General features: G+C 35.3%; 1 protein-coding gene across 19 annotated transcripts in view; it reads right to left on the bottom strand.

Annotated features, from left to right (window-relative positions):
* Positions 1-2,283: 2,283 nt before the first annotated feature.
* Positions 2,284-17,343, bottom strand: part of CHL1 (cell adhesion molecule L1 like) — a 209,265-nt gene continuing 194,205 nt past the window's right edge. For 12 of the 19 annotated variants that reach the window (XM_008956634.4, XM_008956633.4, XM_034955660.3 and 9 more), the window contains 5 exons: positions 16,849-17,028; positions 13,333-13,494; positions 12,571-12,702; positions 10,003-10,075; positions 2,284-6,205 (listed from right to left, as the gene is read on the bottom strand). In XM_008956634.4, coding sequence (XP_008954882.2) covers positions 5,989-6,205; positions 10,003-10,075; positions 12,571-12,702; positions 13,333-13,494; positions 16,849-17,028 — 764 coding nt within the window. In that variant the 3' untranslated portion in view covers positions 2,284-5,988. The remainder of the gene's footprint in view (positions 6,206-10,002; positions 10,076-12,570; positions 12,703-13,332; positions 13,495-16,848; positions 17,029-17,343) is intronic. The other 7 variants (XM_063602708.1, XM_063602709.1, XM_063602713.1 and 4 more) reach the window with 1 other exon arrangement.

The following is a 17,343-nucleotide window of genomic DNA, read 5'->3' as shown; positions in this document are numbered from 1 at the left end:
CTTAGAAGAAATGGAAAGATATTTGTTGTTGTTCTTCAAAGTAAGGTAACAGCGTGAACAGAACTGCACCTCATAAATCACCCTGCCTGCATAGTGGATAAGAGACTGGAGGGGAGCCAGTCAACACAGAAAGACCACTCAGCATAAAAGAGGTCTGAGTACAGACAAGTGGGCAGATCCAAGAGATACTTAGGAGAAAACATCAACAGAATTTTTTGATGGATTGAGTACAGGAGTTGAAAGAGAAAGCTCAAGTATGAAGGACAATGTCTAGGGTTTTGTCTTGAGTGGTTGGATGGATTACTGCTGTCATTCACTGAATAGCACAGTGGGGGAAAAAAGGGTTTGAAACGTGGAAATTATGCTTTTACTTTTGAAACATTGAGTTTGAAATTGCCTACATCAGAGAGCTGCCAAGTAAAATGTCACATGTAAAAGCCTCGGATCTGAGGAGAGAACTGGGCTAAAAATGACTTGAAGTCATCCGTCTGCCCATGGCAATCAAAGTCTTAAATGGACCAGACACCTTAGGAAAGCATTAGAGTGGGAAAGCGAACTAAGGTTGAGTCTGCAAAGAACTCCAGGGTCCAGCAAGTTTTGACGCCATATTCTCCCAAGGATTTTCAATGCAGCAAATGTATCCATTTAATTATGCTTGCCAACATTCCCAAAATAATTTGGTCAAACATAATGTTTTCCACAGAATCAGCGATTCAAGAGAACTATGTTGGGAACAATTTATATAGATGATCATGTTGGAAAATATTTAATGTTTCATTTTGTTATAAATAGACCAATCAATGAAAGATTTTTTCCACCTGTTAAAAGAATTTATGCATTTCAGTTGCAGTGCATTATATTATTTCTTTCAGGTAACGTGGGAATTTCCATATTTTATCCTTTCTTTACTCATGTATATATATATTATTGCATCACATTGTAAGTGATGTGAGGATAATAAAACCCTCATTGTATTAACACATGCTAAAATACTAAAATAAGGCCCTTGAGTGGTTATCGTACATATGTTTACCTGACTTAAAGTCTGATTTATCTTGGCGATAAGGGTTCTCCATAAGTGGGATGCCATGAGTCCAGAGATATACGGCTTAAAAATTCTGTGTTGTATTTTACAGGGAAACAAATGAGAATAGCAAAAGAAGAGAGATGTCCTACCATAGATTCTGGTGTTTGATGAGGAAATACAAATATCAACTTAAAAATGTTTAGCCCAGTTGTTTTTGAAGCCACTTCTAATAAAAAGCTTTTGTTCTTTTTCAGTTTCCCAATAGAGTGAGTGGAATATAATGAAATGTGTGACATTCATTTAAAAATAACTGGCTTATTTGAATTACTACTTTTTAGGTTGTACACATTCAACTGTTTATACAATAAAGCATTGATTGTTTTCCCCTATCGTATGTCTTGATTGCATATCTTAAAGCCAAGGTGTTTGTAAGCATGATCAATAAGTCGGCATTAAGTTGAAACTCACCTTTCTTTAGTATTTCTAAGAAAAGGTGGAGGAGTGAGGGCATGAAAACATGCACTATTAATGGTCCAATGAATTAGGGTTTTGGAGTCAAACATCCCTGGGTTTCATTTCTAGTTCTAGCCCATGCTGGTGACACTCATTAAGTTATTAACTTCCCGGTCCCCTAATTTAACAAACCAGAGAATATCGTTCAAGGATTAAATGTGGTATTCTGTGTAAAGTGCTTGGTATAGATAATTTTTTAAAAAAATTTTTAGACGAGGTCTCACTATGTTGCACAGGCTGGACTTGAACTCCTGGCTTTAAGTGATCCACCCACCTCATCCTCTCAAAGAGCTGCGATTTCAGTGAGTCTTCATGTCTGGTCAATAAAACAGTTTTTAAAAATAACAATTTTCAGTAGATTGTCCGCTGAGCCAAAGTGGGTAACCCAATTCTAAAAGACCATATCAAAATTATCTACTAGCCTCATTGAAAATATAGCATATCGGACATTTTCTTAAAAAGTGACATTTCTACATTTTTATTAAAAATGACCAGATAAATATACATTCACCTTAAATTTATATTTATTATAAATATAAATTTTATTGTAATATTCTTTTTTATAGATGATGATATTGTATATTTATAAAGTAATTGAAATCAAAATATTTTATTTATGTCTTATTTTTACTTTATTAAATTATACTTCATTTATAGATATTCCAGGATCAGATGCAACTGAAGTAGTTAAGATTAATATGTAATTCTGATTCTTCTTAACTGTATAGAACAGAATACAAACATTTTTGGATTACATGAAGTAGAACTTTTATTTGGAAAGTTGAATTTCATGTATAATGAAAATATTTTCAAACCATACATAGTCATAAGCATAATACGAACACCACCTACAATACAAACACGTTTTATAAAGTTCTACTATGAATATTAATCCAAGCCAAAAGAAAAAGGTAATCACGTGAACCTGTTCTACATACCTTTCATCTCATTTGATGACGTAATCGAACAATTTAAGGTACAAAACAAAGAAAGCTTTGGCTGAACCCTACTTATTTCACTATAGGAACACTAGGATATATACTACCACAGATAACAAACCCAATCCCATTATAATTAATTTAACATTGTTACATGAATCATATCTTAATGGTATGTAAACATATTTAGGGTTTCAATTGGCAATTATGTTTTAAATGCTTAGGAAAGCACACCAACGTTTCTCATTATTGTCCCCTCTTTAGCTTATCTCTTCCATGAGTATAAAATAGGAAAAAAATATTATTTGAGACTTCCAGCATAATTCCATTGTGCTCTACATTTTTACAAACATGGGTGCATCTAAAATATCGATGCCTTTATACCGATAGAATAAAACCACCAAATTCACATTTTTCTTATAAATACGCATGCAAAATTAGTGGAAAACACTTTTGTATAGCAAAGACCCTGCTTAATTTTCTTCTGATTAATAATTTTCAATGGCATGTACAAATCATACTGCTCACTAAACAGTAGATTTATTTTATGTAGATTTGTTTTTCTATAAAAATATATTTATGTGTTCACAGGAAAAAAGTTGAGTTGGTATGTGGGGGTGACTTTCAGATACATAATTAGTGAAAGGTTTGCTTATGAAGTTAGAAGGCATCTTAGCTTTTATCATTTTCAAATTTTTCTTCATAAAAAAGAACACCCTGTGACAAAGATAAGGTAACTGAGATTATTATTAGCACTTTAGAGTTGAGAGAGTTTGAAATAAAAAGGTTAAGCAACCTGCCTAATGTTTATGTACAAAATCAGTGCTGGAACCAGGAAGAGAATTTGGATTTTCCCAACCCTTGGACAGTTCTCTAGGAACTCATGCCCACCAACCATTCTTGAGACTATATACAATCAATTACACTAAAATGATATTGACAGTAGACTAGAGAAAGTTAGGGTAAAGCCAGTAACGAACAAAGTTCTAAATATTGGCTGTTGACTTATCACTAGTGGGCAATTTGCAAACAAGCATCACCAATTTATAATTACCATTGCACGCCGTGGACTCCGTTACTCATTTTCTGAGGGAAAATCATGAAATCCATTTTAACCGACTTAGATTTATTTTATTTGAAAGTTATTCTGATTCATAAAATATATGAATCATATAATTTCACAATTAAAATCAGGGTCAATCATAGATCTATTCCTTTTGTGCTGAAGAGTCCCAGTAGTAGCCAAATAGTATTGAGGAAAGGTAACAATGATAGCAAAGCATAGTCATCATTCAATCTCATTTTTCATATCCATAAGTTTTAGCCACTCAGAAGATCTGAGTAGGAGCAATCTTGATTTTCAGGCAGCTAAAGGGGAACACGAAGTGTAGGAAGAGCTAATATTTCAGTATTTGTTTTAGTTTCTGACTTAAAGGTTATTAAATTCCTAAATATTTTTGACATTATTTCTAACCTGCATGACTCTCTTTAAAAACCACGTTTTGGCTGATGACAAAGAAGAGGAGACAGAATAGTACCAGAACTAAACTCGAACGTCACAACCTTGCCCTCCTCACAAGCTGTGCACCACAATTTTCTCCCAGATAAATCAAAACATGATGACTGTCCCTCCAGAAAATTGGAACCTTAGAAATCAGATGAGGATGGAGCTTGAGTTGCACTGATGGATGTCTACATCCTCACATTCACACGGGGTAGGGACCACACTGCCTTCCCCCTTTGAAATGCTTACTCCCAGGACTGCGGTCAAATCCTGAGCCCACAAATTACAGTTTTAAATAAGACATGCTTTTCCTGTCTATACATTCTGGATGACACGTGAGGTTCAAAAGGACAAGTAGATATTCCATGTGCATTCCTGTGCTATTATAAATACCCCAAATTTTGGTCTCCATGAACTATAAGGGGTTACCATAAATCCAAGTTGAGGATATAACAGTATACCAATAATCACAGTTCAAAAACTAAAGTAAAATAAGTCAATTCACTTAAACAGTAGTTAAGTATTTCATGGTAAGGTTAAAAAAATCTTTCCATAAAATGTCGAGCGCTGAATTTGACCGACATGTATGCATCATCCTCCATATTGTTTCTAAAACATGTTCATGTACAATTTTAAAAGGACTGGAGCACAACTGCCAGAAAATAAATTCCCTGAATTTGTTCTGACTTTGACAGAAGGAGAATATAGGGGAAAAAATTCTCACCACAAAGATGTTTAAAATAACATATACACAAACGTATGTGTAGGAATTTCTATGTAAACAGTTTTTCTTTTGAGGGGCTGGGGTAGATGTACATTCAACAATAAAAACCTATTTTGAAAAATATGAAAACATTTCCCTCAATATTTATATGATATTTTATTTTGAAACTGTTGAAAGAAAGCAATACAAGAACAAAACCCAAATACTTTATACAAAGTCTTCAGCTTTGGAACCTTGTGTTATTAGTTGTAGCTCTGGAATGATGAAAAACAGTATCTTACTAATATATTCTAGCTGTACAAACATGCCTGTTAATGTTCATTTTCTCACTTCAAAATAAAACACATCTATATTTTAAATTGTGTAAATATTAACATAATATGTACAATGTATTCATGAAATATATGCAAGCATACCATTATATAAACATGGGAAAAAGGTAAAAGCAGTCAATTTAGAAATGAAGATATTAAGTAGATGTAGCTATTAGAATCCTGAACAATGGGCACTTTCTGCCTGTTCTCGTATAAAACAACCTTCTGACCACCGCTTCCATGCAGTTGAATTTAGTCCAAGAAAAAAAAAAAAAACCACACAGACACAAGAAGTGATGGTCGTGGATGTCATAACTGACAGAAATAAAAAAATTCATGTTGAAACTGAAAAACGTATACTTCTGTTTAAATATGACCATCTCTGGGCAAATAGGAGCTCAATAAATACTACTTGATTGTTCACCTAAGACTTTTGCTACTAAAATTTAAATAATAAATTTAGACTGTATATTTTCAATGAAGTGTTTTAATAAGACTTTCATATTCCTTGTTACATTTTAAATAACCAGTTTGCTTATGGTCTTTTAACTTGTAGTGAAGCAAAGTCACCAAGCCAGTTCTCAGAGACTGTATACCAATGCGCATACGGAGAAAAACCCACCAAGTAGCAACATCTATGCAAACACACCGAATAGTAAAATCAGGCAAATATGGAATATATTGAATGGGGACTTTGGATTTAGTTGAGGTGTATCTAAATGCAGGATTTGTTTTGTGTTTTGCATTTTGAGCACCTGAAAACAATATAAGCAAAACATAGGCCCGAAGTGCTCGGCATTTTATATTTTGAAGAGTGCTACTCTTTTCAACATAATTGCAGGATGTTGACTTCTGGATGAAATCTTCGGCCAGCATGTTTCTATTCCTATATGAAAGTTCTTGCTCCTTTGAACAGATAAATATGGAAGGTTGGGGTGAACCAGTAGTGTTGCTTACATACGTTGTGTTTATGCCCGAAGGGGAAAAGTTGCTGTAGAACTTCCATTGCTTTCAACAGATCCCTTCTCCTTAGATCCAGCGTAGGCACCAATAAATGATCCATCTTCACTGAATAGACCGTGGTCTCCCTCTCCGTATTCGACTAAGCTGTCAGCACTTTCAGTAGGCTGCATATCCCTATTAAGGGACCGAAGGCTTCCTTTGAGAGGCTTTTCATCACTGTCACTAGAAAACAAACAAAAAAAAATAGCTCAACAAAATCTAATATTCATGTGAAGCAACACAGTCATAAGTGATAAAAGATTTTATAATTTTCAGGACATTTGTATTAGCATTGAAGACAGATAGTAAAGCCCACATGATACTACCACAAATGTTTACCAAGTTTACAAAGTCTGTAAACACATGTTTACAAAGTCATAAGCAATTTCCACCAAACAATTTTTCATTATTCACAACACTTGTGCTTCTCTTTAAAATTGAGCAGCTTGGCTTCTGTAGGACATGTGGGATTCAACCTGTTGATGTCCACAGTGGCTGCTATGGTCTGAATATCTGTGTCCTCCCAAGCTTCCTATGTTAAAACCTGATAACCAATGTGAGGGTGTTAGAGGTGGAGTCTTTGGGAAGTGATTAGGCCATAAGGGTGGAGCCCTAGTGAATGATATTAGTGCCCTTAGAGAAGAGGCCCCAGAGAGCTGCCCTACCCCTTTCACGATGTGAGGACACAAAGAGAAGGTGCCACCTGTCACCCAGAAAGTGAGCATTCACCAGACATTGAAAATGCTGGCACTTTGCTCTTAGGCTTCTCAGAATCCTGAACTGTGAGAAATAAGTTTCTGTTCTTTTATAAGCCACCCAGCTTTTGTTATAGTAGCCCTAATGGACTCAGACAGAGAACAAATGCAATTTCCCTTGCTGTCATGAACTTTTGGAGCTCCTGGCCTCCAAGTCTTGATCTTCTGTCTTTACTTCTGATCCTTTTGATTCTCTTATATCCTGATAAAATGTTCTTTTTAAAAAATCAATCACATTCTGTTTTTGAAACCAAATAACTTTCTTTAATATAGTTAACAATTCAAGTTTGTTGCATTTTAAGACAGAAAGAAATGGCTGGTATTTTAAGAACATAAATAAGTATACTATATTTATGGTAGGTGTTTTATTCATGAACAGAAGCAAATCCATTAGTAAAATGCTTATCAAATGCTATGATCTTCTAAATTTTGGATCAAGATTTTTTTAAGTACCAATTAGTATTACATTATGAAGCTATACACCATATAAAATGATTTTATCAAATTTGATCAATGAAGCATTTGGAAAAAATATAATTTAGATGTACATATCACTTTATAATTTGTGGTATTTGTCAGAGCTCTTCATCAAGTACGTCAGGTTTCTAGGAATAAAGCAGGATGGCACTTCTTTGCCTACTCTGTGTTATATGCCACCATGGAATTTTCTTTGGTTTAAAAAAAAAGTGAGCAAAGGTGACATGTGTCTCTTCCAAGCGGAAGATTTAAAGCCAGTGCTCAGTTTATTACATTCTATTTTCCCTGCTGTGGGGAGCCTGGATGCTCGTCCACCAGCCAGTGCTCCTAAGTGACTAAGATGAAAAGGGCAAACTCTGTGGGACACATAACTGGAGAAAGAAAATGCTTTTGGAGTTGTTTTGACAGCAGCATAACACAGGCTCCCCTGACTGATATGATAATTGGCTCTTGAATTAGGATATTGCAGTTACAAGAAGAAATCAAGACAAACAATGAGGCATCGGCTGAGGAATCAGGAACAAAGAGTAAAGAAAAATAACAAAAGGGATGATTATCAGAAGCTAGAAGAATCAGGACTTATGCAAGGGCACAGCATCTTATAAAAGTGTCTCCTGGGATAATGTGGAAAGTAGACAATTATCCTGATAAATATGTAGTTTGGGGGAAAGAGGTTGGAAAACACATCAACTACTATAAAGGGATGTCATAGGAAATAATGCACAGGAAGATGTTAGCTATCTTTATAAAGGAGCAGCAGGGTGTGGGGAAATGGGTTTTTAGACAAGTCATTTCAAGGCATTGTTTTTGTTTTCTTGCCTGTAAAACTGAGCTAATATTGTCTTTCAAAAATTTTTTTTGCTTGTTTGTTTGTTTGTGTTTTTGTTTTTTTGTTGAGACGGAGTCTCGCTATGTTGCCCAGGCTGGAGTGCAGTGGCACAATCTCGGCTTACTGCAACCTCCGCCTCCTGAGTTCAAGAAATTCTCCTGCCTCAGCTTTTGAAAAGTTGTTGCAGGTCCTTAATGATCATTGCCTCATGGAATTTGTATCTTGTATAATCCTCTTCCTTTGAGTTGTGAGCTAAACTTAATGATTTGTTCCTATAGAATACAACAAAAGTGATGGGATATCACTTCCAATATTAGGTTACAAAAGGACTGTGGCTTCCAACTTGGGTGCTCTCTCTTGCTCCCTGGCTCACACATTCTGAAGGAAGCCAGCTGCCATGTTGTGAATGGCCCCATGGAGATATCTACTTGGTATGGAGTTAGGAATGACCTCTGGCCTGTGAAGAACAGAAGCCCTTAGTTCAACAGCCTGTATGGAACTATATCCTGCCAACAGCCACACGAATGGCCTAGGAATGATTTGTGCTTTGGCTGAAACTTTAGATGAAACCATAGCCCTGGTCAAAACCTTGCTGCAACCTCATGAGAGGTCCTGAGCCAGAAGTACCCATCTAAGCCATGTCTGGATTCCTGAATTATGAGGACATTGAAATAATAAACGTTTATTGTTTTAAGCTGTTGAGTATTGGTGGTTATTGTTATGAGGCAACTGCTAACTAATACAATAGTAATGAACACAATTTGTAAAGTTCCAAAATTCTTTCTTCCTTTTTCTTTTTCTCTCTTTCTTTCTTTCTTTCTCTTTATTGTTCTTTATTCTGGAAAGAATTTAAAGTGATTTATTAAGAAATATAAAAGTATAAAAAGGGTATTGACTAGGTAGAATACAGAAAAATAAGTATACCACAAAGTGGAGGTACAGGTAAGCTCAAATGTCTACCAATTAGCTAATGAAAATACTCCATATCCCTTGCTAGAGTGATGAATCCAGAGATGAGAGAATCAGGATCAATCAGATTTCTTCTTTGATATAAACTCTGGTTTCCCCTGTGCTAAAATCGATACAAACCTGGAACTTACAATATGTCTGTTGGCTGAAATATATAGGAGACCTGAAAAAAATGATGACATTACAACAAAAAAGAACTAAGAAGTTGAGAGAGTAGTAGAAAGGGGAAGATGGAGAAAGATAAAAGGAGAATGAGACAGTTTAACACGTCCCCAAAAGATTCCCACCTAGCTCAGAGTAGACTTCTTGCCATTCCTCCCTTGCCCGACACGCCCTCACTCATTTGGTCATCCTCTGTCCAGTGGTTAACAGTAACACAATACTTTTTATCCTTTAAGGCTTAGCTTATCTCATATGGATGATTCTTTTTCCAAAATCCTACCTGGGCAGAAACAGTTACTCTCTTTTGTGCTCTTTTATTCTATTTAATTCATTACAGTCATTTGCATATATAGGATATTTTTCTCTGCTGATCAGGTTCATCTAGAGGACAGGGTTTGTAACTTACTTACCTTTGCAGGTGCAACGCTGTAGGTATACAGATATGCGTGTGTGGATGCAAATTGGATCGAACCCGAGTTCATAATGGCCATGCTATAGATGTTTTAGCTACCCCAAATAGATATTCTTTGTGTTAGGCACAGAGCTTCAAGAAAATTGTCCTAACCGACATTTCTGCCTAGACGGTAATTATTCATACACCCTCATCGCACACACAGAAATTTGGTTGCTAGCACTTAAGTGGGCCCTATTTGTACAAAGTATTCTTTATAGGGTCATTACATTGTAGCTATGTAACCTTTTCATTAAGAATAAACACCTTTTTGTTCACTTAAGCTTTCAACATGATGAATATGTGTTTTGATTTTAAAACAGAACCTTATGTTTACCTGTATTCACCAAAGGTTTCATCTTTTACTGACTGAATTTCTGGGTCTGGATGCAAATCTTCCTTTTCTTTAACTAAAAAAGAGAAAAAAAGTGGGAAAAGTAATACAGTGACCATTTAAAAGACATTTTACCAGTGCTGTGGAATAGTTAATAGTCAATAAGAACAGCATTGCTCAAATGTTTTGATACCAGTGAGGCAATATTTTTTTCTGGCTATACCTACAGCCCATCAGTTACTTCTTTGTTTAAACAAAAAAGAGAGGGGATTTTGGGGGGTTCTACTTATTTGTCATCACACCTGCAGCATGTTGCATATTTTCATGTGACTGCTCAATATTATGTGAGTGTGAAGTCTTATCGGAAGAGCCCAACTTAGTTTGATTTCTCAGTGAAGACCAAATTACTAAATATTTATTTTACTATCTGAACTTTTTGAAGATGTCATAGGCACCTATTAGATCTGTGTCATTAAACTAAACTGAATTTAAAAATTCAATCAAGGCTGGATGTGGTGGCTCATGCCTGTAATCCCGGCACTTTGGGAGGCCAAGGTGGGCAGAACACTTTATATCAGGAGTTTGAAACCAGCCTGGGCAACAAAGCAAGACCCTGTCTCTATTAAAAACACAGAAATTAGCCAGGCATGGTGGCATGCACCTGTATTCCCAGCTACACGAGGAGCTGAGGTTGGAGGATCACCTGAGCCTGGGAGGCAGAAGTTGCAAAGAGATGAGATAGAACCACTGCACTCCAGCCTGGGCAACAGAACAAGACCTTGTCTCAAAAAAAAAAAAAAAAAAAAAAAAAAAAAAAAAGGCAGTCGTTTGGTTGTTATACATCACTCTTACTCAAAATTGTTGCAACAATCTGAATATTCAAGTCTCCACTGACATTTTATTTTATTATTACTTTTTTTGAGACAGTCTCACTCTGTCGCCCAGGCTGGAGTGCAGAGGCGTCATCTCGGCTCACTGCAACCTCTGCCTCCCAGGTTCAAGGGATTCTCCTGCCTCAGCCTCCCGAGTAGTTAGGATTTCAGGCAGCCACCACTATGCCTGGCTGATTTCTCTTATTAGTGTAATATAAGACCAAAAAGCTCTTGTTCTCTTTACTTGAAAAAAAAAAAAAAAGCCCTCAAATACAAATTGTTCTTCATGGAACATTTTACGACTACATGCAGAGACCTAGTAGATTCTCTTAGTTGCTCTACAATATGAAATGCTAATTTTTTTTTCTTTTTAGGGCATGATTTGAAGAAACATCTTTAGAATCTGGATAGCACCACAATACACAAATGATTATCTGTTGGGGATAAGGAGAATGCTATAACTCTTTAACGTTTCCCATTAATTACTCAGAACATTTATTAGTCATTGTGAACTTAATTCATAATCATTCAGTCTTCAGAGAAAAAAGTGAAACGCATAACTCCATAAATTATGCATGTCATTTTACAAAAACCTAGAAATTATGCTCTCAATGTTTCTATGTAGATGACGGGTTCCCAATAAATATTTGCTAGATAAATCATAAGCCAGTAATGAACTTCTCATATATCTGAACATCATGAAACAAATAGCAGTGTAACCTAAATCTTTGTCCCTATATAAAAGCATCATGAATACTAAGCAATACTAGTAATAATCATCATCTTGATACAATATGTATATCTGAAAAAGACAAAACAAATTCGGGAGTTGAATGAAATTAAAGGCAAACGTCATATTACCGACTATGATGGTTTTCATGTATATCTTATGTATCATTAATTCAAGAGGCAGTGTGTCTACTACATGCCATGGTAATAAGAAATGCATTCCTAGTAATGATTAACACCAACAAAATTGACCAGTGGAGCCAGTAATATTAGAACGCACTAGTGCGAAAAATATGAGTCATGTATGTCATGCATAGAGAGAGGCGTGCTATACAGGGGTCACTTCTTGAAACACTAAAGCATATATGTGACCTAGTCATATGTCTCTCAATGACGCTGACATTTTACAGATAGACAATAGAAGCTTGGAAGTGTTATCAACCTTGTTAGAGCCTATTTTTTATTTTTTATTTTTTTGAGATGGAGTTTTTGCTCTTGTCGCCCAAGCTGAAGTACAGTGGCATGATCTCAGCTCACTGCAAACTCCACCTCCCGGGTTCAAGTGATTCTCCTGTCTCAGCCTCCCGAGTAGCTGGGATTACAGGCAGCTGCCACCATGCCCGGCTAATTTTTGTATTTTTAGGAGAGACGGGGTTTCATCATGTTGGCCAGGATGGTCTCGATCTCCTGACCTCATGATCCGCCCACCTCGGCCTCCCAAAGTGCTGGAATTACAGGTGTGAGCCACTGCACCCGGCAGTTAGAGCCCATTTTAAGTGCTAGAAACTAGAACATACATATTTTCTTTGGTTAATTTAGCAATATGTTTTCCCTGTCAGTGCATTGTACATCTAATTTGCTAATATAAATTTGACTTGAATGTGTATTTTTTAAAAAAGTTGTCTCTGAAGAATGCTTCCCAGAAAATGCTTTTTAATAAGTTGAAAATCACATTAAGAAACAATTTTACCTGAGTACTTTCCACCCCTATTCCTCTTCACAAAGCAAACAGTTAATAATAGTAGTGTGAGAAGAGCAATCGCACACATCAGTCCAATAAACCAGCCTTGAGTGGAGATGTCATCATATAAACCAGCATATTCTGTGGTAGAAAGAGAAGTCACAGCATTGTAAACTAGAAACAGTCTTTTGTATTCTGTAACATTGGGGAAAATTAGACATCATTTTTAAACATACCAAATAGTATCAATTTTTTTAATGACCCCAGAAGGAATGCAATTTGAAGGAAATGTTAATGGGAGAATACTGGTAAATCTTTCCTTCTTTATTTAAAAAGGGACTTCTTCGAGTTGTATTTGATTCTGAGGATGAAAAACCAAAGAAGGATAGTGAAGGCAGATGAAGTTAAACTCAGAAGCAGCAAGGAGCAAACAAAAGCGCAAGCTGCCTTGGTTAGAAGCAGATGACCGTGGAGCCTGGTGGTTTTTGTTTTGTTTTGATTTTCTTTTTAGTTTGTGTTATTAAGATATGTTAATTAGCAGGAGATATTTTTAGGCAACAACTCTAGTAAAAACGAAATAAAGGATGGTGGACTACTGTGAAACATTTTTCATTTTGATAATTTAAAAATATGTCAAAACAAACTGAAATTATGATTTTCATAATTAATATACTCAGTGTTTTTATGTTTAATATAGGACACAGGCAACACTAAATATTCTACAGGACATAGATTGACTAAGACTTCCCCAAATATAATCTCATTTCTCACCTCTCCCTCTTGTCTCAATTACATCTTGAAAAATGCTATCGTTATCACCCCAATTCTTAGTCATTAGGCGAACTATATGTTCAGCTCCCGGCTCAAATACCTCTATTGGGTGAGTCTTTTGAGTAAGATTTACTCCTTCTGATATCTTCCCGATACCTTTACCTAAGAAATGTACACAGTTAAATCATGTGAATTGTAATCATGGAAAAACAGGACATAAAAAAATATTGTTGTTAGAGGTGAATAAGAAAGTCACTTATACCATATTTTCTCAGATAGTTTTTGAATTACCAGGAGATCAAGAAAATCAACATTTCAACTTTCTTTTTTAATATAATGAAATTGAGTAAATGAAATGAACTCAATGCATGGCCATTTAGGATGAAATGGTACTGTAAATCTGCCTGGTCACATGAATGGTTCAAAACCAGAGACTGAAAAAAATTATACAATATAATTTTGTGCAATTTGGATTTTCACAAACCTAATGGGAAACTGAATATGGCCTTTTGACTTATAATTGACAGCACATAACCTTATAATCGTAACTAACTATATATTGCTTTTTTTGCCTTGGTCTTCTCCATAAATACTGATGAAATAGCATTAAAATATGGTCATATATTAAATATTTGAAATTTATAGAAGTCCAAACTACGTGAAATGCATGCTTGCAGGTACATACCAATGGAATGGTTTTACTGACATTTTGAAAGTGGTGTGAGAAGTTAATACTTTTCAAAAAATATTAATATGTCAATATGTTAATAGTAGAATCTCATAGTAGAAGATAAAATGAATCAAGTTGAACAAAAATATGTTAACTTCTTGTCTTACCACCAAATATCTTAAATATTTTTGCATGTGATCCACAGTTTTGCTGGGAATCAACTCAATATAATAAATATAACCCAGAAAATGTTAACAATGATATAAAATATGTTTCTTACTGAGACTACAAGGGGTTATGAAACGCTATTTTAAGTGGGTATATGTTACAGATCAATATTTCATTATGTATTTTCACTATAAAATAAAAATTAATTATATAGCTACTAAATAACAAAAAGGTTTTATTAAAAATGACACCATGAGAGAAATAAGGCCAATTATATGAGCAAAGCCTTCAAGATTAAGCGTCATTGAAACAGAGTGCAATTAATTTTGACCTTGAAAAACAGAGATATTAGTATAACATTAAGTAGTGCAAGCTTTTGAAAAACAGAATAAAGCAAGTGATTTATTCAAACAGCTAATGACACAAAAATAATATTTCTGATTAACTCCATCTTTTCCCCTCTTAGATTATGGAATATGATTTACTTGGAAATCAGAGTGAAAACAATCAGAGAAAAATACTTGTCAATCAAATCCTATTTTTTGAACAAACGCCAAATGACTTTGAAATGAGCTACATAAGCAGAGCAAGAAGAAAGATGCATAGCAGTAGGTTCCGATTTACACAAGTGATCATTTTTAGAGTGCTGACTGATAACAAGATGTATCTCTCCTCATTGGAAATATGTATTTTTTTCAAAGATCATGTTGAACTCTAGTAGAAAAAGAGATTGTAATTTTTTTCCCTGTACTTATAGCAAGACATGCCTATAGAATAGAAATCAGTGTCAACTCAGGAAGGGGGCAGTTAGCTGGAATACTGAAAATGTGGATTCCTGAAAAAGAGCACAAACACACTAGTAAGAAACATTTTTAAATTCCTGACACATACGACAGTGAAGAAATGTTCTTTAAGACATGCAGCACATTAGTTACATTTTTAGTTTGAAGAAAAGATGCCACATCACCTGTAAAATCACATGAACAGCACTTTCATCCTCCAAAAACAATTTCTCAAGCACGAATGCAACCAAGCCCAAATTTCGCAACATATATACTAGAATGTGTAACACTTGTCAGGCAATTCTGTGAATATTTTTTCTCATATGCTTCCAATTGGTAAGAATGGGATCAGCATTTCACATGCACATTATGGTCTTGGTTATATCAAAATAGCAACCAACTCCATGCCTTAAATTCTGTTTTTAAAAATATGGAAGTTGCATGTTTGGACTACGACCACTCTGACTTCTCTTTGTATTGGACACTTGATGTCAGTTCCAATGCTTCAGAAATAAGAACCTTTTAGTTACTGGGAAGTTTCCAATCCCCATCTTTAAGTCTAACTTTTATGAGTAGGTAAAGTCAGCGAAATTAGTTCTTCATTTCACCTGGTGTTCAATTCATCCCTGGGAATACTTTGTGAGTTTTAGGGAAGTAATTATTTGAATTATACAATTTTCCCACATAAAGGGCTTTTAAATGTTTAAGGAATCTGAGAAAAACGTAAGCTTGTTATTAGTTAGATATAGTAGGCACAATAAGATGTATAAACAAACCAATATTAAAGGTCAGAGCATAACCATTCACACACAAACACGGTGATTTACAGTCACTCACAAGCTTGAATATATTTTAATATACATCTTCAATAAATAACAGGCAACTGCATTTTCTCTACTATTTTTCCCCTTTGTGATGTTTCTTTCACTGATTCTACCGTTTTTCTAATCTACAACTTGGAAAAGCATGCAGAACACAGTCTGACACCTAGTATTAGATTGGTGCAAAAGTAAGTGCGGCCTTTGCCATTACTACTTTTCATGGAAGGGCCACAATTACTCTTGCACCACACTTAATACATGATAAATAAACAACTCTATTTCCCTTTCTGCCATCTTCTACATCCTTCTTTTCTTTCTCCAATATCCTTCCATGCCTGAACAGCCTAAGCCCTACATAAATCTCTCTCTGTTTCACTTCGTGTGTACATCAGTTCCTCTGACCTGATTTCTCTGCGAAGGTCCTGTTGCTATCATAGAAAGCTTAGCAAGAACCTCGCTAAAATCATGACTGGAGATGCAATTTGGGAAAGGAAATGGTTAAAGGTAGAAAAAAATAGAAAAGTGTAATTGAATTAGGATAATTGTGTTACAAGTGAAACCACAGATTTATAAGCCATTTCCCAGCCAGTTGCTTGGCATCCATCATCAGACGGTAAAACAAAATTGACATATGAATCAATGTATATAGAGTGAAGGCATGAAAGTGAGATGTATTAGATCTGTAATGTCTACCAATGGAAGAGCCAAATATTTTTCTGCATGGAAACATTTCTAAAAGAAAAATGTACCTTTACTAACCTTTTGAATAGCTTTGTGACCTTATGTCCTGCTACTTTAATTAAGTAAAATTATAGTTCCTGACCTTGTATACACTAAGCTATAATTTGATTGGTATTGCGCAGAAATCCATAAATTGAGTCAGTGTGAACTTTCCAAACAAGATTAATAAATTCTGCCTCTATGTCAGTGGAAAACAGAAGGTCAGACAGAGTGGGATCACAATCATTTCTAATTTACAGTGACTGGCACGGTGCTTTCCTTTCAGTGCAGCTGTTTAAAAAGATGCAGTCTCTTTTTAAAGCCTCTATTAAAAAGAGAAGCCTCATGTACTTACTCCCTTCTCCTAAGGTGGAGCTTTCCTCCGTGATCGGTTTTCCACAGCCCTGTGAAGTGCAAGCCCTCAAGTAGAATTTGTACTTGGTAGTTGCATTGAGGTTTGAGAGGTGCCAGCTGGGCTTTGATGGAGTTGTAATGTTAATATCATTTAATTCTCCAATCTCGTAGGTGTCATTTACTAAAAAAATAAACATGAACAACAGCTCAAATGTATTTAACCATTCAAGTTGCATTCCTCATTATTGTCATTTCTCCTTATGCTTGTGGTATGTAAAGATACATTAATGATTCATAACCATCAACTCATTTAATCCTTTGAGGTACATACAACTACTATGACTATATCATATATGACAAAACTGAGGTCTCGCAAGAATAAGCCCTTTGCTCCCATCTTGGGTCTCTAAATTTGCAGACTGGGATTTGAATCCAAACCATGTCCTTTTGACCCCAGAGAAACGTCTTTAATCCCTGTGCTATATTGGAGCCAGCT

This window comes from Pan paniscus, chromosome 2, assembly GCF_029289425.2.
Source record: "Pan paniscus chromosome 2, NHGRI_mPanPan1-v2.0_pri, whole genome shotgun sequence".
Lineage (NCBI taxonomy): Eukaryota > Metazoa > Chordata > Mammalia > Primates > Hominidae > Pan > Pan paniscus.
The sequence above is the reverse complement of the archived record's forward strand: the minus strand, read 5'-3'. Positions and strand labels throughout refer to the sequence as shown.